We start from the raw sequence: 23,841 nt of genomic DNA, 5'->3' as shown, positions 1-23,841 counted from the left end.
AGCAAGGGATGAGGGGATGTCCCTGGAGCCTGTGCAGGGCTGTGGGCACCTACCTGGGAGAAGATGAAGGAGCTGGAGAGGCCTGCTCCCGACCACAGCAGGATCCCGAAGCTCAGGATGATCTTGCGGTTGTATCGGTCTCCCAGGTAGCCAAACAGGGGTGCAGACAGGAGCAGGCAGCCAATGAAGACTGAAGGAGACATGCAGGGAGCAGCATGCATTTCCCCCCCCCCCCCACAATGGGTAGGCCAGAGCAAGGGCCTGTCTCAAATACTACAAACATGCAAATCCACTACCTAGAATGGGGGAAGTGGGGCCTAGTTCCAGGTTCAAATCCCAGCTCTGCAGTTTGCTCACTGTGCAGCCTTGGGTTGCACCTTTATGAGCATCACCCCAAGTTAGAAAAGTCAGCAACTGCCCTCCCCAAGATTATCCAGATGAGACAGAAATACAGTGAGGTGTATCCCTGCCTTCAGAACACCTGTGAGCTTGATGACAGGGCTGGTCTAATTGGTGGTGAGGGGGGAAGGGAGTGGAGGGAGGTCTGTGGGTGTGCCCACTTTGAGCAGGTAGGCATGGTGTAGAATGAGCACTTGGGGTGGGAGTAGATAGCATAATGGTTATTCAGAGATTCTCATGACTGAGGCTCTGAAGTCCCAGGTTCAATCCTCCCATACCACCATAAGCCAGACCTGAGCAATGGTCTGATTAAAAAAGAAAGAAAGAAAGAAAGAAAGAAAGAAAGAAAGAAAGAAAGAAAGAAAGAAAGAAAAAAGAGGTAAAATAGAATAAGCACTTGTATTATGAATCAGTGGTCCCTACAGGGTTAGATTCCTTAAGTAGGTGAAACATTCCCCTACACACACACACACACACACACACACTTGTCAATTGTGTTGATACCATTTTAAAAGCAAACCCTTGTGAATCAGCAGCTGAATTAATGAAGCCATGTACTATTTTGTGAAGACAAAGAAGCAGTCACTTTTTTTTTCTTTAAAGTACCCCATAGATTGAACCACTGCTTCTGTCCCTGAAATTAATATCTCCTCCACCTTCAAAGGAGGACATGTGTGAGCACTGCAGGCTGCAGGAGGGAATTTGGAGGCTCCCGGGCTTCATGGGCTTTGGAGCCCTCACCCAGCCCCAGGGTCTCCAGTGAACACAAATAATTGACATTTCCTATGCCCAATAAACGTTCAGAACAGACCCAGCTCGGGGTCCAGCCCCTCCCCGTCCCTCATGGCCCGCTCCAATATTGGCTTGAACCGCATACAATTATGAAAATGAGGCCAGTTTTGACCTACAAAAACACGGATTTAATACAGTTCGACCTAATACTCTGCACAGAACAGTCTTTGGTGTCAGTGACATTTCAGAATTTCCCAGCTACTACCAAAATAGTCCCCCAAAACAGCTGTTATCTATTCCACTTGCTTAGAATGTGCCAGCAGACTTGTTGACGCTAGATATGATTTTATTCATTTTATTTAGTCATTTTATTCTCATTCATCTAAAGTTTGAAGAGTGAATGGTATCTCCTGATGTCTTCATTCACATTATTCTTCTTCCCAGTGAGGACAAGCAGCATTTCCTATGTTCCCATTCTCAAACAATTTACCACTGAGCTCCTGGATATTTGGAAATAAATTTTCCCAGTCTAATATAGATAAAGGATTTGAAATGCAAGCTCAAGAGATGGAACCTCAGCATACCTCCTGATCCAACCAGGTCCTACTTGTATGACCTTGGGCTAATTCCTTAACTCTTCTATTTCTCTTTCATCCATGAGATAATGATAGTACTTCCCTCATACATTTATTGAGAGAATTAAGTAAAATTAAACATATAAAAGGCAATGACTGGCTCTCTGTGAGTGCCCAATAAGTGTTATTTATTATTATTACTCACTGCACTTATAGGTTTTTTATTATCTAAATATTTTTATTATTTACTTACTTACTGGATAGATACAGAGAGATCAAGGGGGAAGGAAGAGAGAGAGAGAGAAGAGAGACACTCACATTCCTTCACTGCTCGTGAAAATTTCCGCTTGCAAAATGGTGACTAGGGGCTGGAACCCAGGTCCTTGTCCACTGTAATATATGTGCTTAACTAGGTGTGCCACCACCCACCTCCCTGCAGAAGAGTTTAACTTTGATCGTAGTCAGATTTAGCCATTTTTTCTGGAGTTAACCGTGTCCTGTCTTGTTAATGTATATCCTCTCTACCCAAGGATTATAAAAATATTTCCCAAATCTCCTTATACATTTTTAATTTTTTTCCCTCCAGTATTATCGTTGGGGCTCTGTGCCTGCACTATGAATCCACTGCTTCTGAAGGCTATTTTTTTTCCTTTTTTTTTTATTGACTAAGAAGGGGAATAGAGATGGGGAGAGAAAGATAAGACACCTGCAGACCTGCTTCACAGCTTGTGAAGCGACGTTCCTGCAGGTGGGGAGCTGAAGGCATGAACTGGGATCCTTACTGGTAGCATTATGTGCGTTTAACTGGTTCACCATCACCTGACCCCCTATTTTTTTCAATTTTTCAATTCTTTTTATTATCTTTATTTTTTAGTTGGGTAGAGAAGGCAGAAATTGAGAGGAAAGGTAATGACAGAGAGGGAGAGAGACAAAGAGACACCTGCAACACTACTTAACCCATCCGTGAAGCTTTCCCCCTTAAACCAGGTGGTAAACCTGAGTATAATAATGCAACTATCCAAGTGAACTATCCTGTCAGCCTTCGCAGATCTTTTCTTAATTTAAAAGCCAGACCTAGGGACCGGGAGGTAGCGGAGCGGGTTAAGCGCACGTGGTGCAAAGTGCAAGGACTAAGGATCCCCATTTGAGTTCCCCGGCCCCCACCTGCAGGGAGGTCGCCAACCAAGCGGTGAAGCAGGTCTGTAGGTGTCTTTCTCTCCCCCTGCCTTCCTCTCCTCTATCATTTTCTCTGTGTCCTATCCAACAACAACGACAGCAATAACAACAACAATAACAACAACAAGAGCAACAAAAGGGGAAAAAATAGCCTCCAGGAGCAGTGGATTTGTAGTGCAAGCACCAAGCCCCCTCAATAACCATGGAGGAAAAAATATATAAATTAAAAGATTTCCCGGTTCAAGCCCCCGGCTCCCCACCTGCAGGTGAGTCGCTTCACAAGCGGTGAAGCAGGTCTGCAGGTGTCTATCTTTCTCTCCCCATCTCTGTCTTCCCCTCCTCTCTCCATTTCTCTCTGCCCTATCCAACAATGACGACATCAATAACAGCAACAACAATAATAACTACAACAATAAAACAACAAGGACAACAGAAGGGAATGAATACATAAATATTTTTAAAATTTTTAAAAAACTATTTTAAAATTAAAATTTAAAAAAATGATTTTAAAAAAAGCCAGACCTTCTACCTTCTGCACCCCATAATGATCCTGGGTCCATGCTCCCAGAGAAATAAAGACTAGGAAAGCTATCAAAGGAAGGGATGGGATACAGAGTTCTGGTGGTGGGAATTGTGTGAAATTGTACCCCTCTCATCCGATGGTTTTGTCATTATTTCCATTTTATAAATAAAAATTTAATATGTATATTATGGGAGGTTAGGTAGCATAATGATTATGCAAAGAGACTCTCATGCTTGAGGCTCCAAAGTCCCAGGTTCAATTGCCCACACCATCATAAGCCAGACCTGAGCAATGCTCTAGTTAAAAAAAAAAATATATATATATATATGTTATGCCAGCAAGACAGCTTGCCTGGGGAGGCACCTGCTTTGCCGTGAGCATCCTAGGTTCAAGCTTGGCCTCCACACTTGAGGGAAGCTTGGATGCTGTGGTGGCTTTCCCTCTCTCCTTGTCTCTGTTTCTGTATCCTTCTTACTATCTAAAAAAGTTAACCCATAGCACTGATTTTTAAAAAATGTGGGCCAGGAGGTATCATACCAGCTTAAGCACACATAGTGTGGAGCACAAGGACCAGTGCAAGGATCCCTGTTCAAGCCCCCGACTCCCCACCTGTACAAGGGTCGTTTTGCAAGCAGTGAAGCAGGTCTGCAGGTTTCTTTCTTTCTTTCTTTCTTTCTTTCTTTCTTTCTTTCTTTCTTTCTTTCTTTCTTTCTTTCTTTCTTTCTTTCTTTCTTTACCAGAGCACTTCTCAGATATGGCTTATGGTGGTGGTGGGTGGGGATTGAACCTGGAACTTTGGAACCTCAGACATGAGAGTCCCTTTGCATGACCATTAAGCTATCCACCCCCACCCCAGGTGTCTATCTTTCTCTCCCCGTGTCTGTCTTCCCCTTATCACTCTCTGTCCTATCCAACAACAACATCAGCAACAACAACAACAATAGCAGCAGCAACAACAGCAATGGGGAAAAAATGGCTACCAGGAGCCATTTTTTGTGGATTTGTAGCGCAGGCAGTGAGCCCCAGCAATAACCCTGGAGGCAATAAATAAATAAATAAATAAATACTTTTAAAAAATCAAAGGAGGGGGCCAGGCAGTGATGCACTTGGTTGAGTACATACATTCCTGTATGCAAAGACCCATCTTCAAACCTCCTGGTCCACCCGTGGAGCGGGGAGCTTCATGAGTGGTAAAACAATGCTGCAGGTATCTCTCTCCTTCTCTCCTTCTCTGTCTTCCCATGCTCTCTTGATTTCTCTCTGTCTCTATTCAAAATAAATAAATAAAACAATTTTTAAATGAAGTGGGAACCAGGTGGTTACACACCTGGTTAAGTACATGGATTACCATACACATGAACCCAGGTTCAAGCCCCCAGTTCCCACCTGCAGGGAGGAAAGTTTCATGAGTGGTGAAGCAAGACTACAGGCGTCTCTCTGTCTCTCCTCTATCTCCCCCTTCATCTCAGTTTCTATGTTTTAGCAAGTAAAATAAACAAAGTTAAAAAAAATTTTTTTAAAAAGAAGGAGAGGGAGTCAGGCGGTAGCGCAGCGGGTTAAGCACACATGGCGCAAAGCGCAAGGACTGGTGTAAGGATCACAGTTCAAGTCTCCGCCCCCCGCAGGGGAGTCGCTTCACAAGCGGTGATGCAGGTCTGCAGGTGTCTATCTTTCTCTTCCCCTCTCTGTCTTCTCCTCCTCTCTCCATTTCCCTCTGTCCTATCCAACTTCGACATCAACAACAAAACAACAAGGACAACAAAAGAGGATAAATAAAATAAATGAATGAATATTTTTTTAAAAGGAAGGAGAAAAAATATATTTATTATCAGTGCTATTATCAGTTAACTCCAGAAGCTTGAGGGTGGTGGAGATGGGGAGCAGGTCTGACTACTCTTAGAGCTTAATTAAGTTCTCTTTTAAGCATCAGATACCCCTATGGACAGATAGCAAAGTAGCCTTGAGGACATAAAACAAAGACCCAGAGAGGCTTTCAGTGACTCACCTGAAGTCACTAGCAATAAAACCAGTCTTCTTCAGACTTCCATCTCCACTGCTCTTTTCCACACATTGTGGGGGCTGCTTCCCCAGAGAGGATTTTCCCTTCATCCCCTCCCTAAGTTACACACTCACATATGCATACATGTCCTTCTCCCTCTTTTTTAAAACCTCCTTAAGTTTTTAGAGCTTTATTTATTTATTGGATAAAGACAGAGAAATCAAGAGGGAATGGGGAGATAGAGACAGAGAGACCTGTAGCACTTGTGAAGCTTTCCCCCTGCAGGTGGGGATTGGGGGCTCGAACCTAGGTCCTCTCACATTGTAATATGTGCGTTCAACCAGGTATGCCACCACCCGACCCTCAAGTCCTTAGCTAATACTCTCCAACTCCCTCCCTGGCATCTCACTTATGGGGGCATTATTGCAGCAATGCTGCCCACTATGATAAGAGCCAAGGAAGGGAAATGTTGATTCATTGCCATTATCTACCTTGTCTAGAAGGCTGTGGGTTGTGAGCCAAGATAGTCTCACTCTAGTTACATATATGACCAGAAAACAGGCACCAACCTCAACCCTCAGAAAGGAGGAGCAGAAGAGACTACAGCTGTGATCTGCTAACTCTCTTATCAGATGCCTCTTAAATAAGTTTGCAGATTAATTTCACACATTTTCAGCTGATATTTAAAATGATATATATATATATGTATATATATACTCAGAATAAATATTTGCACTGATATAATTTCCACCATTGTTCTATTTATATTTATTTATTTATTTTCCTTTTTTTGTAGCCCTTGTTGTTTTTATTATTGTTGTGGTTACTGTTTTTTTAAAAGATTTTATTTATTTATGAGAAAGATAGGAGGCAAGAGAAAGGACTAGACATCACTCTGGCACATGTGCTGCCAGGGATCAAACTCAGGGCCTCATGCTTGAAAGTCCAAAGCTTTACCACTGCGCCACCTCCCAGACCACGGTTGTTCTATTTTTACCCATATCCTTGCACCAAGCTGCAAAGTGAGTGTATTCAGTTTACAGAAAATATCCACTTAAGAGTTTAATGAGTAAAGCCAGTCATCATTTGTCAAATCCATCAGGCAAATCAGACTGGTTGCTTTTAGGAAAGATGTTAAAATAATAACTTGATTTTCTAAAATTGAAATGAATGTGTTGAGACTCATCCCTGAGACAAGCGTCTCACTTCTGAATTCTAAATCATAGATAAGTAGCAGACTATCACAAGCCAGCAGGACAGCCAGATAAGACTTGGCTCCCTGCCATGGGTTTGTGGCCTGAAGGAAACATCCCCTGGGGTTCTGCTGATCTCTCTGCTTTCCTCCCGGGGGGCTCCCCAGCAGAAAACAAGCATCCATGATGGGTCTCCCTGCCTGACACCCTGCAGCTTTCTATACCACAGGCAGTACACAACAGTAAAACCCAGAATGAGGAAGAGATGTGTTTTCCTGCTTAAATTGGTAGACAGCTGGAGGCCCTGGAGACTCAGGAGAAAGAGCTCAGCTGTAGAGCACAGGACTTGCATGAGGCTCCAACTCAAACCCTGGTGCTGTCTATGCTGGAGACGTGCTCTGGCTCTTCTTTGTTTGTTTGCTTCTTTTTTTCTTTCTTTCTTTCTCTCCTATCTCATATGATTTTAATAATAATGATAATAACAAATATTTTTAATTGGTAGACAGCTGCACTGGTAAAATATACACTTTGCCATATGTAAGAACACAGGTTCAAGCCCTTGGGACCACATGGGAGTACTATGCATAGCACCAAGGGGAAGGTTCATGGACAGTACAACAGGGCTTCTATGTCTCTCTCTTCATTTCTGTATCATCTTAATTGAAATTGAAAAGAAGACAGGGAAGACAGCATAGTGGTTATGCAAAAATATTTTTCATGCCTGAGGCTCTGATGTCCCAGGATCAATCCCCAGCATCACCATAAGCCAGGGCTGAGCAACGCTCTGGGGAGAGAGAGAGGGAGAGAGAGAGAAGAGAGAAGAGAAGGAAAGAGAAGAGAAGAGAAGAGAAGAGAAGAGAAGGGAAGGGAAGGGAAGGGAAGGGAAGGGAAGGGAAGGGAAGGGAAGGGAAGGGAAGGGAAGGGAAGGGAAGGGAAGGGAAGGGAAGGGAAGAAGGGCGAGGGGAAGATCAAAAGAGGAAATCAGTCCAACAGGAGCAGTTGAACTATGAAGGTATGAGATTCCCAGTGGCAAAAGGAGGAGGAGGAGGAGGAGGAGAAAGGAAGGTAGGAAGGAAGGATAAAAGAAAGAAAAAAAGGAGAAAGAAAGAACTGGTAAAGGGAAGGCAAGAAAAGAGAACCAGTAGCCAACCAAGTTATGGCTTGTTCTCTTTGAGGAAAGAAATTATTCTCAAAGCTATTGGGCTTGAGGCTCCGTAAATGGACGCTCTCAAAAGTCTGCTAGTGCAGCCCTGCAAAGGCTTTCCAGTCCCCAGGGCTACCCATATTCTCACTGGAAAGCCTTGCTCAAAATCATGGAAGTAACAGACTGTGAGGGGGAGGGAGAGGCCTGCAGAGGGGAATCACACATGCACTAGTGACAGGGTGAGCGTAATCACATGTGTGTCATGTGTTGTGACAGTGTATGCATGTATGGGGTGTGTATGTGTACATATGTGTCCCCAGCCAGGCACTCACAGGAGAGAAGCTGGTACTTCTTGGCTCCAGCTGCCCCCACCAAGGAACAAGGTGTGCTGACTGCAGGCCCCTGTGGGCCCAGGCTCAGCTTGTAAAACTGGTTCTGTGCTTGGCCAAACTTCTCAGGTCTGTGAGAACAAAGGCTGCGTGAGGATTCTTTAGCCCCAGCTGGTCTCAGCTGCCCAGATGAACTGAACAGATGTGAGGGGACGAGCAGCTGAGTTCACAGCCATCAGAACACAGGGCACCACCTCGCCCTATTCTTTCTGCAGTGCCCAGGGCTCAGTCCCAAATGGGCTGGTCAGCACTAACACTGCCCACCCTCCGTGCTCCCTCCTCCATGCCAGGGGACTCAGCCAGGCCCCCTTGCCCACAGCTAGGGCTGGGCACAGAACGAGATCCTCTGTGAGACCCTAGCCCTGCTTGAGTCCAGTGCCCAACTCAGGCCCCAGCTCTCCCTCCTTACCCGTCTGGAGCAGACCAGCATTGCTGTCACTGATGTTAAAAAACTTCTGCACATCCAGCAGCACTCCTGTGGATGGACAGACAGACATGACTCAGGAAGTGGGAAGTAGACTGCTGGACCTCTAGTGGCAGCTGCTACACATCTGTGACCAGATCAAAGCTGCCCAGCAATAAAGGCTGTGACATTCAGGCCCCCTGTCCTCTCTCCCACCAGAGTGCAGACAGACACACACACATGCACAAGCACACACACACACACAGAGACAAACAGGCACTAATATGGACACACGCACCACCTCACAAGTGTACGTACACATGCCATTCATGTCCCGGTCAGCAGCTCCCAGTCTCTGCACACCATGCAGTCATTCACTTAGGTAACAGTGTAAATGAGGGACCTAGAGTGTGCAACCTAGCAGCTACACTTGTGCACAAATGCCAGCCATGCAAAGGGAGACAGATAAACGTGCAAGCATGTGCATGCAGACGTGTGTGCAGCCGCTGCCCACACACACATATGCAAGCATGTTCCCCTGGAGGCACCAGCAGGGACAAGGGCACACACACCGCTTCAGAGATACAGTCCACGCAGGTCTGATCTCCTCCTGAGGGTAGCAGGCTCTGCTCTGCACCAGTCTGGTGTCTGAAACACCCCAAGATCTTCCCAGGACATGGACTAGTGCAATAGGTGTTTTGCTAGTGCAGAAAGAGGAAGTGGGCACCCAGGCCCCAACAGGCTCTGTTGCCTGAGGTCACCTTAGGTCTTTGGTGGCACTTCAGAGTTACTCTCGGCCCAAAGCACCTGCCCTATGAACTTTGAGACTGTGGTCATGTCATTATGAAGAAAAATGATTATGACTTTCATTGAACAATGAGATGACTGAGGATCAGGCACTGAACAGGATATTTGGAGTTCCTCTCACACTGGGAACTGTCACTATGCCGATAACACAGATGAGGAAACAGCGGTTTTAGCCACCTCCAGCTGTACAGCTAGAAGTGGAGGAAATGGGATTTGAACCCTTGCTGGAGGCAGCCTACACTTCCACTCAATGTTACAGAAGCCTTCAGTGGGCCCAAGCCCACACCTCCAGGACCTGCAGGGGGGCAAAGACGATCAGAGAGCCAGGAATGCCAAGTAAGAGATCCTTTTTAAATATTTATTTAGTGGCTAGAGACAGAGATAAATTGAGAAGTAAGGAGAGACAGAGAGAGAGAAAGAGAGAGAGAGAGAGACCTACAGCACCACTTCACTACTCCAGAAGCCTCCCCCTGCAGCCTGCAGGTGGGAATTGGGAGCATAAAGCCAGGTCCTGCAGTCTGGTAACATACTCAACTGGGATACCACTGCCAGGGCTCTAGAGACTTTTTTTCAGATTTTATTTATTTATTTATTTGTTTATTGAGACAAAGAAAGCTATATAGAGAGAGAAAGACCAGGGCACTGCTCAGCTCTGGCTTATCGTCATGCTAGAGACTGAGCCTGAGACCTCAGAGCTGCAGGAATAAAAGCCCTTGATTTCACTAATTTTTGCCTGAGCCTGACAGCTTCACCTCTCCAGAGTCCTTCCCCATTAGGGAAAGATAAAAACAGGCTGGGAGTATGGATCAACCTGCGAACACCCATGTCCCTTGGAGAAGCAATTACAGAAGCCAGACCTTCTACCTTCTGCTCCCCATAATGATTCAGGATCCATACTCCAAAGGGGGATAAAGAATAGGAAAACTTCCAATGGAGAAGATGGGATATGGAACTCTGGTGGTAGGAATTGTGTGGAATTATACCCCCTTATCCTATAGTCTTGTTGATTATTATTAAATCAATTTTTAAAAATGGAAAGGAAAGAAAGAAAGAAAGAAAGAAAGAAAGCCCTTCGCATAACTATGATGCTGTTTCCCCACCCCCCCTAGAGAATTAGTTCAGTCATTTACTTTAGGCCCAACATTCAGTCATCTCCATCTGCATGCCTTCCCCTGATTTTAATATTTCTAATGACGTAAGACATTCTTGGAGAGAAGAAAATAAAGAACCTGGATAGTAAATAATCACAAAAACACTCTGTATAATTGCTTCCATCTTTAGGAGTGGGGAGATGCCCCCTTATTCCAGCCCCCATCCTCTCCTTTCTGTGGTACTCTGAGGATGGTCCAAGCCAAATATGGACCAAGTTGAGTCTTTTTGTTTGTTCTTTTTTGTGTTGTTTTTCGTTTGTTTGTTTTTTAACCACTAAGCTGCCACACTACAGCTACCAGAAGAGCAGTCTCTCACAAGAGTGTTCCAGTTGCCATGGGAATCGCCTACCCTTACCAGTCCATGAGCATTCAGCATGGTCTCACTACTCCAGGCCCTGCCTCCTGTGAACAGTCACCTTATTCTTGCACAGCTGGAGGAAGTCTCAAGGGAGAAGCAAGTAGCCAGAGGGGCCCCTGGGGCAAGTGTGGGGGCGTGCAGGGACCTCAGCCTTCAGGATTTCAGACCCATGATTGCCCCATCCATCTGCCTCTGCTTCCTTCCCTCCTCTTCATGCCCTTGACCCACTCTCCAATTCAGGCCTCCTCAGTTTTGGCCTCATCCACTGCAGCAGCCTCTGAATGAACCCTCCTGTTTCCTTTGTCTTCTTTAAGGCCTCAAATCTAATTCTAGTAGCCCCCATGGCCATAGCAGAAAATCTGTCTCGCAATCCAGCAACTGAGGAGATTTTAGAATCATTTTGTTTCGTCCCTTCTCCCTACACCTGATCAGAGCATGTGTCTTGGCTCATGCTGACCCTTCTCTGGATGCCCCCCTGTATTCTTTGCCTTGCCCTCCTCTCAGCCTACAAGATCCAAACTAAATGTCCCCTCCCCTCTGAATTATGCTGGAATACCACCCCCCCAATCATTGTCCCTTAGGCTGCCTAGCTAATACTTATTCCCACTCTCTCCTCTACTATAGCTGTGTATATGTCCCTTAGAACTTCTCAGTGACAAACCCTGGGTTTAGCATTGTCCTGTTCACTCTCTAGTGGCCAAGGCCATCACTAATTAATCAAATCTTGGCCTTTGAGCTCCCAAGTTGAAGATCAGATATTGACACGGAAATTCCCCAGTTCAGTGCCTCCCTCTACAGTTTCCCTTCCCCTGGATTCCTAAGATCCACCAGAGAGCCCTGCCCATTGTTAGTGCTCAGTCTTGCATGAATCAGTAATGACAAAAAGAGGTTGATTGGGGGCCAGGTGGTAACACACCTGGAAAACTCAAGTGTTACATGCACAAAGACCCAGGTTCAAGTCCTCAGTCCTCACCTGCAGAGGAAGCTGCAGAGGGGAAGCAGTGCTGCAGGTGTATTTCTCTCTCCCTATCTATCTTCCCTCCCCCGTTGATTTCTTTCTGCCTGTCCCTATCAAATAAATAAATAAATATTTTTTTAAAAAAGGAGGTTGATGGGAGTCAGGTGGTAGCACAGCGGGTTAAGCACAAGTGGCACAAAGCACAAGGACCGGCCTAAGGATCCTGGTTCTGGCTCCCGGCTCCCCATCTGCAGGGGGTTTGCTTCACAGTTGGTGAAGCAGGTCTGCAGGTGTCTATCTTTCTCTCCACCTCTCTGTATTCCCCTCCTCTCTCCATTTCTCTCTGTCCTATGCAACAATGACAACATCAACAACAATAGCTACAGCAACAACATAAACAACAAGGGCAACAAAAAGGAAATAAATAAATAATTTTTTTTTTAAAAAAAGAGGTTGATCTTGGATGGATGGATGGATGGATGGATGGATGGATGGATGGATGGGGTGACAAGAACACAGAGCACGACTTTCATACGTGTAGCTATGGAGCAGCAGCAGCTGTGTTTCTCTCCTCTCTTCTCCCAGGGCCAAATAGGAATACCAAAGGAGACCACCTGGGACCTCAACAAGACAGGACTAGAATGACTTCTGGAACCCACCAAATCACTGGTGAGTGCAAACTGGTGAGAGGAGCCTAGGGAGAGACTAAGTGGCTAGTAACAGTCCGGTAGTTCCAGTTGAGATACCACCTCTAGTCTGTTTCACCAACAAAAAGATGGCTGAAGGGAGGAGAGGACTCCCCTGAGACTCACCTAAAGCAACTGTGAGTCTCCATTGCTACTGCTATCAGAATCTGGAGCAGTGGCAGGGAGGCCCTGTGCTGACACCAGGGGACAGCAAACTAACCAAAAACTCAGGAGAAGATCTATACCTCCATGGCCTAGAGGTGGGGCTGTGAGAGTTTCTTTGCATAACCACTGGATTATATCTGCCCCACCATGCTTTATCTCTTGGTCAGGAGTCAGTGACTAAGCTAAGAAGCCTACTTATAGTTTAAAAGCCCTCAGGCTCCTATAGCCTCCAGGGAAGAAAAAGAACAAAAGAGGCTTTTAAGCCACTGAGCTCCAACTCACAGACTAAAATAATATTGAAACAACTGTCAATTTCCACAACTGTGAACCCTTTAGTACCTTACTTAGACACAAGTCAATTCAGGCAGGAGTGATCAGTAATTTGAAAAGTACTGAGAGAGGGCCCTCATAACATACTATATAAAATGGTTAAACCAACAAGAAGAAATATTGGAGAAATGAAACAGGACAAAAGTCCAGCTAAAATCCCCCCAAAGGTTGAAGCACAAAATAATGAGGTCAACATCCAAACACTAGTTAAGGAAATAATCACAGGAGTGAGTAAAGAGTTTGAAAGAATTGTCATCAGAAATGCAGAAACAACAAATGAGACCCTGGAAGAAAACACTAATTATATCAAGATTATTAGAGAGCTGAAAACTGAAATAGCTGAGCTAAGAACACAACTAGCTGAACAAGCTAAAACAATATCAGAACAGGGTCACAAAATAGAAGAACTCCAGAAAACAGTAGAGAGGAGAGAGAATAGAATAAATGAGGCTGACGACAGAATTAGTAAGATCGAGGACAAATTAGAGACAACTAAAAAAGAGTAAGAGATTAAGAGATACTGAAAACAACAACAGAGACCTATCAGATGACTTCAAAAGAAATAATATACACATTATTGGCTTACCAGAGGAAGAAAGAGAGGGAGAGGAAGAAAGCATTCTTCAGGACATAATAGCTAAGAACTTCTCTAGTCTAGACAACATAAAAGACATAAAGGTTCAAGAAGCCCAGAGGGTCTCAAACAGAATTAACCCAGACTTAAAGACACCAAGACACATCATATTTAGAATGGAAAGGAATAACAATAAGGAAAGGATCCAGGGAGTAGGCCGGTAGTGCAGCGGGTTAAGCGCACTTGGTGCAAACCGCAAGGACCAGCAGAAGGATCCCGGTTCGAGCCCCCAGCTCCCCACCTGTAGGGGAGTCACTTCACAGGCAGTAAGCAGGTCTGCAGGTGTCTATCTTTCTCTCCCCCCTCTGTCTTCCCCTTCTCTCTTCATTTCTCTCTGTCCTATCCAACAACGATGACATCAACAATAACTACAACAATGGCAACAAAAGGGAATAAATAAATATTTTTTAAAAGAAGAAAAAAAGAAAAGAAAAGAAAGGAAAAGAAAAGAAAAGAAAAGAAAAGAAAAGAAAAGGAAAGAAAAGAAAAGAAAAGAAAAGAAAAGAAAAGAAAAGAAAGGGTCCTAAAGGCTGCAAGAGAAAAACAGAGTCACCTACAAAGGAAAACCCATAACATTAACAGCAGACTTCTCCACACAAACACTACAGGCCAGAAGAGAATGACAAGATATCTATTGAGTGCTCAATGAGAAAGGCTTTCAACCAAGACCACTGTATCCTGCTAGACTGTCATTCAGACTAGATGGAGGCATAAAAACCTTCTCAGACAAGCAACAGTTGATAGAACCAACAATCACCAAGCCTGCCCTGAAAGAAGTTCTGAAAGACCTACTATAAACAGTCAGACCACCATAAATATGCCATATATGAACACTCTAAAAATCTACAAGAATGGCATTAAAATATCTTCAGCTTTTATATCAATAAATGTTAACAGCCTGAATTCACCTATTAAAAGGCACAGAGTAGGAGGATGGATCAGAAAACACAACCGAATAATATGCTTTCTACAGGAAACCCACTTAAACAATAAGACAAACATAGACTCAAAGTGAAAAGATGGAAAACTATCATACAAGCAAATGGCCCACAAAAAAGGGCAAAAAAAGCTATTCTCATATCTGACATGATAGACTTTAAAATAAATAAAATTTTAAAAGATAGGGATGGACACTACTTAATGCTCAGTAGATCAGTCAATCAATTATTAACATCTATGCACCCAATGAGAAGCCATATAAATACATCAAACATCTACTGAAAGAGCTAAAGCAATATATTAACAGCAACACAGTCATAATAGGGGACTTTAACACCCCACTCTCTCAACTTGACAGATCATCCAGGCAGAAAATCAATAAAGACATGACGGAGCTAAATAAGGAGATAGACAAAGTAGAACTATTGGACATTTTCAGAGTCATTCATCCCAAGAAACTGGAATACACATTCTACTCAAGTTCACATGGGTCATTCTCAAGGATAGACCATATATTAGGCCACAAAAACAGCATCAGCAAATACAAGAGCATTGAAATCATCCCAGGCATCTTCTCAGACCACAGTGGAATTAAACTAACACTTAACAATCAACAAAAGATTAGTTTTCTTTGTTTTTTTAATTTATTTTCCCTTTTGTTGCCCTTATTGTGTTTTTTTATTATTGTTGTAGTTTTTATTGTTGTTGTTATTGATATCATTGTTGTTAGAAAGGACAGAGAGAAATGGAGAGAGGAGAGGAAGACAGAGATGGGGAGAGAAAGATAGACACCTGCTGACCGGCTTCACCACCTGTAAAGGGACTCCTCTGCAGGTGGGGAGCCCAGGGCTCAAACCGGGATTCTTACTCTGGTCCTTGCACTTTGTGCCATGTGTGCTTAACCTCCTGTGCTACTGCCTGACTCCCAACAAAAGATTAGTAATAGTCCCCAAATGTGGAAGCTCAACAGTACACTGCTTAACAACTACTGGGTCAAAGAGGAAATAAAGGGAGAAATCAAAATGTTTTGAGATGTCAATGAAAATGAAGACACAAGCTATCAAAATATTTGGGACACAGCTAAGGAAGTACTGAGAGGGAAGTTCATAGCCATACAAGCACACATTAGGAAACAAGAAAAGGCACAAATAAACAGCCTGATTGCACATCTTAAAGACCTAGAAGAAGAAGAACAAAGGAACCCTAAAGCAACCAGAAGGACAGAAATAACTAAAGTTACGGCAGAAATCAATAACGTTGAAAATAAGAAAACCGGGGCCAGGTGGTGACGCACCTGGTTGAGTGCACATGTTACAGTGCACAAGGACCCAGGTTCAAGCCCCTGGCCCCCACCTGCAGGGGGAAAGCTTCAGGAGTGGTGAAGCAGGGCTGCAGGTGTCTCTCTGTTTCTCTCCCTCTCTATCACCCCCTCCCCTCTCAATTTCTGACTGTGTCTATCCAGCAAATATAAAGTAAAAAAAAAAAAAAAAGAAAGAAAATAAGAAAACCATACAAAAGATCAATGAAAGTAAATGTTGGTTGTTGGCATGCTTCTAATTCTGCTTCTAAAAACCCCTTCTGTTTTATTTGGTTTAATCTCCCCTGCTTAACACTGTATTCTATTTACATAACCACTGTTAACTAAGCACCACCCTCCCTCCAGGGCATTGGTGGTTCAGTGGTAAAATTCTTGCCTGCTCCACCCCCTCTCCTTGTCGCACCCTGATTTTCACCAATCTCTTTTTGCTCCACCCTCTCTACATCACATCCTGTTTACACCCTACTTGGCAAGTATATATAAGGACAGAATTGTGAGTTTTTAGTTTAGTTTACTTTAGTTTAGTTTAGTTTAGTTTAGTTTAGTTTTTAGCTTAGCTTAGCTTGGCTTAGATTGTGATGCATTCCTCATGAATAAAGAGATACTGCACACAGCTCAGCCATGAGTCCCTGGTCGTCTGTCTCCCGTCAGTGAAGCTCAGCCCGACATAATGGTACCCTAACAGGGACAGGAATCTCGATCCACACACATGCAGCAGACCAAAGAAGACCAAATAAGCAAAGCTGCCAAAGCCTCTACTGTTTCATCATGAGACAGTTTCTCTGTCTCTGGAACATTTTGCTCTGGGCCACACTTTGGTTCCCTGACCGGGAACTTTGGTTTTTATGACGGTGATCATAGAGCTTGGAAGATGCACGGAGATTTCTCCTTGGACTTTTTGGATTCCCTCTCCCATTTTTTCCCTGGAGAAGGACTACATTTTGCTCTGGGCCACAATTTGGTTCTTTATGACCGTGATCATAGAGCTTGGGATATGCATGGAGATTTCCCCTGGGACTTTCTGGACTTCTTCTCCCATGTTTCCCGCTGAGAAGGACTACTCTAATTTGAGCATTCTCCAGTACCCTGGCAGTCCCCAAGAATGGAGGCATGTGGTTAGTTCTACTCTCCTGATTGGATTATTTCTTGGATGGGAAGACACTTTTAAAATTGGGTGCCTGCAATCCTGCAGGAACAGTCAGAAGCACCCTAAATGGAATTTCAAGGAGCTTTTTGGACTAGGATGCCCTCCAGGGACTCATGATGCTACATGGTGAGATCTGGATAATCTGGTTCAGTTGCATTTTGTAAGAGAGTGATTTGAATGACTGAATTTTTGTATGACATTGATTTAAAAAAAAAATGCTGGATGCAGCCATGATTTCTAGAGACATTCAGAAACAATCCAAAAAATTGTTTTTTCCTCCTTTGATTTTTTTTTTTATGTCTTGGCATAAATCTGAAATGTTTAATCCTGAAAACTGTATGATTTATGGGCGGGGCAGATAGTGCAATGATTATGTTAATGATTCTCATGCCTGAGGCTTCTAACCATGGTTCTTCTGTTTACCTTTCCACATTTTATTGAGTTTAAACTGTTTAAACAACCTTAAAATCATACTAGAAAGGACTTCCAATTATAATGGAGTTATCAATTATAGAAAACTTTTAATCTGTTACAAGTATTGTTTGACAAGTAAATGAATTGCAGCTGTCAAGTCTTCACATGAAAAAGCATCTGCTCAAATGAAATCCCTGGAAATCCATTTGGACCCCTGTTCTCTGACATCACTCACAAGATGGCATGACAACAACGCATCCCCAGAAACCAATGATGTGACCTGGAACGACCTGAAGAAACAGATTCACAGACTCCAAAGCTCACTCTCTACAGAAAAGCGGAATTCCAGTGGCTGACCTTCCCTATCAAGACAGACATGCAGCATTTCATCCCCTGGCATTTTCTTCTGTGGTCATCTACTTTCGACTGACACTTCCATCAGACTTACTGGTACACCTTTGGACACTTTAAAAAACTTTACAGCAGTTTCCCTTTACACTGCTGGGTTTCTCAAAGACTGACTGCATCCAGCTGCCTTGGGACTCTATTGGCCATGTCCCCTCGCCTGCAGGCCCTGTCCCCAGAGACAGGAAACTCCCCCTCCTTACTAGGTCATGCCCACAGAGGCAGGAAATGCCCTTTGAGGCAAGAGATGCCCACAGAGGCATGAAGCACCCCCAGAGGCAATAGATGCCCCCAGAGGCAAGAAATGCCCTTTTGCCTGCTAGGCCTTTCCCTTAGAGGCAGGAAATGCCCCCCTCAGGCCTCCCCTTGGCATCACACTGGTTCTTGCTGCTCTTCTATTTTGTTCCTCCATGTCTTATGCCAGTTCTTTTGAAAATGCCTGTGTGTTATAGGTTTCTGTTCACCCCACACTCCTGATACTATGGCCATTAGTTAAAAAGAAAGGGGGAATTGTTGGCATGCTTCTAATTCTGCTTCTAAAAACCCCTTCTGTTTCATTTGGTTTAATCCCCCCTGTTTAACACTGTATTCTATTTACATAACCACTGTTAACTAAGCACCACCCTCCCTCCAGGGCATTGGTGGTTCACTGGTAGAATTCTTGCCTCCTCTGCCCCCTCTCCTTGTCACACCCTGATTTTCACCAAAGATTGAACAAAATCAACAAACCTTTAGCCAGACTCACAAAACAAAGGGAGAAGACCCAAATACATTGGATTATAATGAAAGAGGAGGTATCACAACAGACACCACTAAATTCAGCATATCATGTGAGGCTTCTGTGAACAACTATACGCCACCAAGCTAGAGAACCTGAATGAAATGGACGATTTCCTAGATACTTACAAACTTCCAAAATTAAGTAAAGAGGAACTAGATAACATGAACAGGCCCATCACAACTAATGAAATTGAAACAGTTATCAAAAACCTTCCCAAAAATAAAAGTCCTGGACCAGATGGTTTTACAAATGAATTCTACAAAACCTTCAAATACCTCTACTTTTAAAAGTCTTCCAGAAGATTGAAGACACTGGAATACTCCCTGCCAGCTTCTATGAAGCCAGCATCAATCTGATACCAAAAGCAGACAGGGACACAACCAAAAAAGAAAACTACAGACCAATATCTCTGATGAACATAGATGTGAAAATACTGAACAGAATTCTAGCCAACTGGATACAGCAGTATATTAAAAAGATTGGTCATCATGATCAAGTGAGGTTTATCCCAGGCATGCAAGGTTGGTTTAATATACATAAATCAATCAATGTGATCCACCACATCAACAAAAGCAAGACCAAAAATCACATGGTCATATCAATAGATGCAGATAAAGCCTTTGACAAAATACAACATCCCTTTATGATCAAAACACTACAAAAAATAGGAATAAATGGAAAATTCCTGAAGATAGTGGAGTCTATATATAGCAAACCTACAGCCAACATCACACTCAATGATGAAAAACTGGAATCATTTCCACTCAGATCAGGTACTAGACAGGGCTGCCCATTATCACCATTACTATTCCACATAGTGGTGGAAGTTCTTGCCAGAGCAATCAGACAGGAGCAAGGAATTAAAGGGATACAGATTGGAAGAGAAGAAGTCAAACTCTCCCTATTTGCAGATGACATAGTATACATAGAAAAACCTAAGGAATCCAGTAAGAAGCTTTTGGAATTCTCAGGCAATACAGTAAGGTGTCAGGCTACAAAATTAACATTCAAAAGTCAGTGGCATTCCTCTATGCAAACACTAAGTTAGAAGAAGTTGAAGTCCAGAAATCAATTCCTTTTACTATAGCAACAAAAACAATAAAATATCTAGGAGTAAACCTAACCAAAGAAGTGAAAGACTTCTATACTGAAAATTATGAGTCACTTCTCAAGGAAATTGAAAAAGACACAAAGAAGTGGAAAGATATTCCACGGTAATGGGTTGGAAGAATTAACATCATCAAAATGAATATATATATTACCCAGAGCCATCTACAAATTCAATGTTATCCCCATCAAGATTCCGACCACATTTTTTAGGAGAATAGAACAAATGCTACGAATGTTTATCTGGAACCATAAAAGACCTAGAATTGCCAAAATAATCTTAAGAAGAAAGAACAGAACTGGAGGCATCATGCTCCCAGATCTCAAATTGTATTATAGGGCCATTGTCATCAAAACTGCTTGGTACTGGAACATGAGTAGACACACTGACCAGTGGAATAGAATTGAGAGCCCAGAAGTAAGCCCCCACACCTATGGACATCTAATCTTTGACAAAGGGGCCCAGACTATTACATGGGGAAAGCAGAGTCTCTTCAACAAATGGTGTTGGAAACAATGGGTTGAACCACGCAGAAGAATGAAACTGAACCACTATATTTCACTAAATACAAGAGTAAATTCCAAGTGGATCGAGGACTTGGATGCTAGATCAGAAACTACCAGATACTTAGAGGAAAATATTGGCAGAACTCTCTTCCGCATAAATTTTAAAGACATCTTCAATGAAACGAATCCAATTACAAAGAAGACTAAGGCAAGCATAAACCTATGGAACTACATCAAATTAAAAAGCTTCTGCACAGCAAAAGAAACCACTACCCAAACCAAGATACCCTTCACAGAATGGGAGAAGCTCTTTACATGCCATATATCAGACAAGAGTTTAATAACCAAAATATATAAAGAGCTTGCCAAATTCAACCACAAGAAAACAAACAACCCTATCCAAAAATGGGAAGAGAACATGGACAGAATATTCACCACAGAAGGTATCCAAAAGGTTGAGAAACACATGAAAAATGTTCCAAGTCTTTGATTGTCAGAGAGATACAAATAAAGACAACAATGAGATACCACTTCATTCCTGTGACAGTGTCATATAGTAGAAAACATAACAGCAGCAAATGCTGGAGAGGTTGTGAGGTCAAAGGAACCCTCCTGCCTGCTGGTGGGAATGTCAATTGGTCCAACCTCTGTGGAGAACAGTCTGGAGAACTCTCAGAAGGCTAGAAATGGACCTACCCTATGATCCTGCAGTTTCTCTCCTGGGGATATAGCCTAAGGAACCCAACACATCCATCCAAAAAGATCTGTGTACACATATGTTCTTAGCAGCACAATTTGTAATAGCCAAAACCTGGAAGCAACCCAGGTGTCCAACAACAGATGAGTGGCTGAGCAAGTTGTGGTATATATACACAATGGAATACTACTCAGCTATAAAAAATGATGACTTCACCATTTTCAGCCAATTTTGGATGGACCTTGAAAAATTCATGTTAAGTGAAATAAGTCAGAAACAGAAGGATGAATATGGGATGATCTCACTCTCAGGCAGAAGTTGAAAAACAAAATCAGAAGAGAAAACACAAGTAGGACCTGAACTGAAATTGGCATGTTGCACCAAAGTAAAAGACTCTGGGGTGGTTAGGGGAGAGAATACAGGTCCAAGAAGGATGACAGAGGACCTAGTGGTGGTTGTATTGTTATATGGAAAACTGAGAAGTATTATGCATGTACAAACTATTGTATTTATTGTCAAATGTAAAGCATTAGTTCCCCAATAAAGAAATTTAAAAAAAGAACATAGAGCACGTTGACTCCTAGTATCTAAAAAGAAAGACAGAATATTCAAGGTGTGTGTACAGCCTGCTGCCCCCTAAGAGCCAGCAAGTCACTTCTTGCTTAGAACCTGGGCCAGACTGTCCTGTCCTCCATAACCTCACCCCAGTATTCCACCCAACACTGCCTAGAAGACCAGTCCTCTCTGGTGCTCTCCAACCCCCTACATCTATTGCAACTCCTTTGTTCAGGAATAGAACATGGATTCAATTTCTCCCACCTCACCCGTGTCTTCTAGTGGCAGAGCAAGTGCTACCCAGACTGCCCACATCCTTCCTCACCTGCTATGATGAACCAGTTCATGTAGTTCAGGAGGTTGATGTAGCAGAGGACGGCGGCAGCCACATAAGCCCTCCAACGGGGCAGGCTCCAGGAGGCAGATGTGGTCAGAAGTGAACACTGGTCGGAGCCCGAGGCCCCAGACAGCCCACCTGGGTTAGGCTCTGAGCACTCCACAGACATGGCCCCGGCCTCACTGTTTGCAGCTCTGGTCTGGGGACTTGTGCTGGGGTGAAGATGCACCAGCTCTTTACCGAGTCACTTCCTGTGGGCTTCTAAGCTTCCAACCTCAAAGCAGCTGCCCTAACTGTTAGGCATCTTATCACAGGTTCCTGCTGAGCCCACCACAGCCCTGTCAGTGAGATTTCACCACCCCAGCAGTGAGGCCGAATAGGGAGGAAGAGGGCACCTGGTTTACCCCCAACCAACAGAATGAATGCTGTGGTCCCTCGATCTAGACTGTGGCTCCGGTGGCTGCAGTGAGGAAGAGAAACTATTCAGGACCAGAGCAGATGAGGCTCCCAGACTTCTCACTCACATGGTCTGGCTGCCTGCACAGGAGACAAGCTGTGACTCAGGGCCTTGAGCCGAGCTCAAATCAGGCAGCCTGGGTGTTGGCCAGCAAAGCAGCACAGGACTGGATTGTAATTGAGCCCTCTCCTACATCTTCTCTAGAGGGAAAAAGCATGGTAGAGAAACTATCTAGAGGAAGCCAGCCTGTGAGCAAACCTCTTCAGTGGATGCTAGGTCCTGGGGAACATTCTTGGTAAGGGGCCAGATATCGGCATGGTCTTCAAATGTCTCTTCACAGACTGTTTATTGGCAGCAAGGGAGAAATATATTAATCAGTCAGCATCTCTCTTTCTTTCTTTTCCTTTTAAAGATTCTCATTTATTTATTATATAAGAAAGAGAGCTTCATACAAGGCAGAAAGAAGAAGAGGAGATAGATAGATAGATAGACAGATAGATAGACAGACAGACAGACAGACAGACAGACAGGCAGGCAGGCAGACATACAGACAGATATACAGATAGATAGACCGACCAGAGCATCACTCTAGTACATGCAGAACCAGAGGTCAAACTGGCAACCACTGACATGAGCGTTCAGTGCCGTACCCATGGAGGTATTTCCCCAGCTTGTTGCTGTTCCTCCTCCTCCTATGCCTTTTCCTCCTCCTCTTCCTCTTTTTAAAAATTATTTCATGACACAGAGAGGGTCCAGAACAGCAGCCTGGAATATGCAATGCCAGGAATTGAACTCAGGGTCTTGTGTTCCCAAGTCCAGGACCCCACCATTGTACCACCTCCCACGCCTCCAGTCAGCATGTGATTGTAGGACTGCAATAGCCACATCAGTGAGGGGCCATGGCCATTATAGGTCCACAGGAGACCCTGAGAGGCCACACTGTCATCTAGGCAGGATTCTGGCCAGAAATGTAATGGCTAGCAAACATCAGACGGACTTCAACTGAGGGAGGGACACTCTCTCTTTTCTGCAGGCTTTTTTTTTTTTTTTTAACAGTTTTTAGGTCTCAGCTTTTAGGTCCATGATGAAATTAAGCAGAAAGGAGAGATTTGACTCATCCGCCCTCTGCCCCCACACATGCCCAAGTCTCCCTCCATTGTTGGTATCCCACACCAGAGTGGGGTATTGGCTGCAACTGGGGAAACTGCCTTCACATCTCGACCACCCTAACTGCACTCTTGACATTAAGGTTCCCTCTTCCTGTTGCACTTTCTGTGGGTTTGGACAAATTTATGACTTATTCACCATTACGGTATCACACAAAGGAGTCTCACTTCCCTAAAACTCCTCTGTGCTTTGCCTGTTCACCCACCTTCTTTTCCCAACCCTTGTCAGCCCCTGGTGTTTTTATTGTCTCCAGAGTTTTGCCTTTTGCAGAAATGTCATAAAGCTGAGGTCAGGTTGTCTGTAACCTTTTAAAATTGACTTCTCTTGTTTAATAATAAACACAAGTGGCCCAGAGGGAGTGCAGTGATGAAGCATTAGACTTCCAAAC

General features: G+C 43.8%; 1 protein-coding gene across 2 annotated transcripts in view; it reads right to left on the bottom strand.

The window, feature by feature from the left end:
* The window catches only part of SPNS3 (SPNS lysolipid transporter 3, sphingosine-1-phosphate (putative)), a 73,201-nt gene extending 51,189 nt beyond the window's left edge, over nt 1-22,012 (bottom strand). For both annotated transcript variants that reach the window (XM_060204177.1, XM_007523066.3), the window contains exons 1-3: nt 21,818-22,012; nt 8,540-8,605; nt 54-190 (exon numbers count right to left, since the gene is read on the bottom strand). In XM_060204177.1, coding sequence (XP_060060160.1) covers nt 54-190; nt 8,540-8,605; nt 21,818-21,998 — 384 coding nt within the window. In that variant the 5' untranslated portion in view covers nt 21,999-22,012. The remainder of the gene's footprint in view (nt 1-53; nt 191-8,539; nt 8,606-21,817) is intronic.
* Between the last annotated feature and the right edge of the window lie 1,829 nt (nt 22,013-23,841).

The sequence above is a fragment of the Erinaceus europaeus genome, chromosome 12 (assembly GCF_950295315.1).
Source record: "Erinaceus europaeus chromosome 12, mEriEur2.1, whole genome shotgun sequence".
In the NCBI taxonomy this organism is placed as follows: Eukaryota; Metazoa; Chordata; class Mammalia; order Eulipotyphla; family Erinaceidae; genus Erinaceus; species Erinaceus europaeus.
The sequence above is the reverse complement of the archived record's forward strand: the minus strand, read 5'-3'. Positions and strand labels throughout refer to the sequence as shown.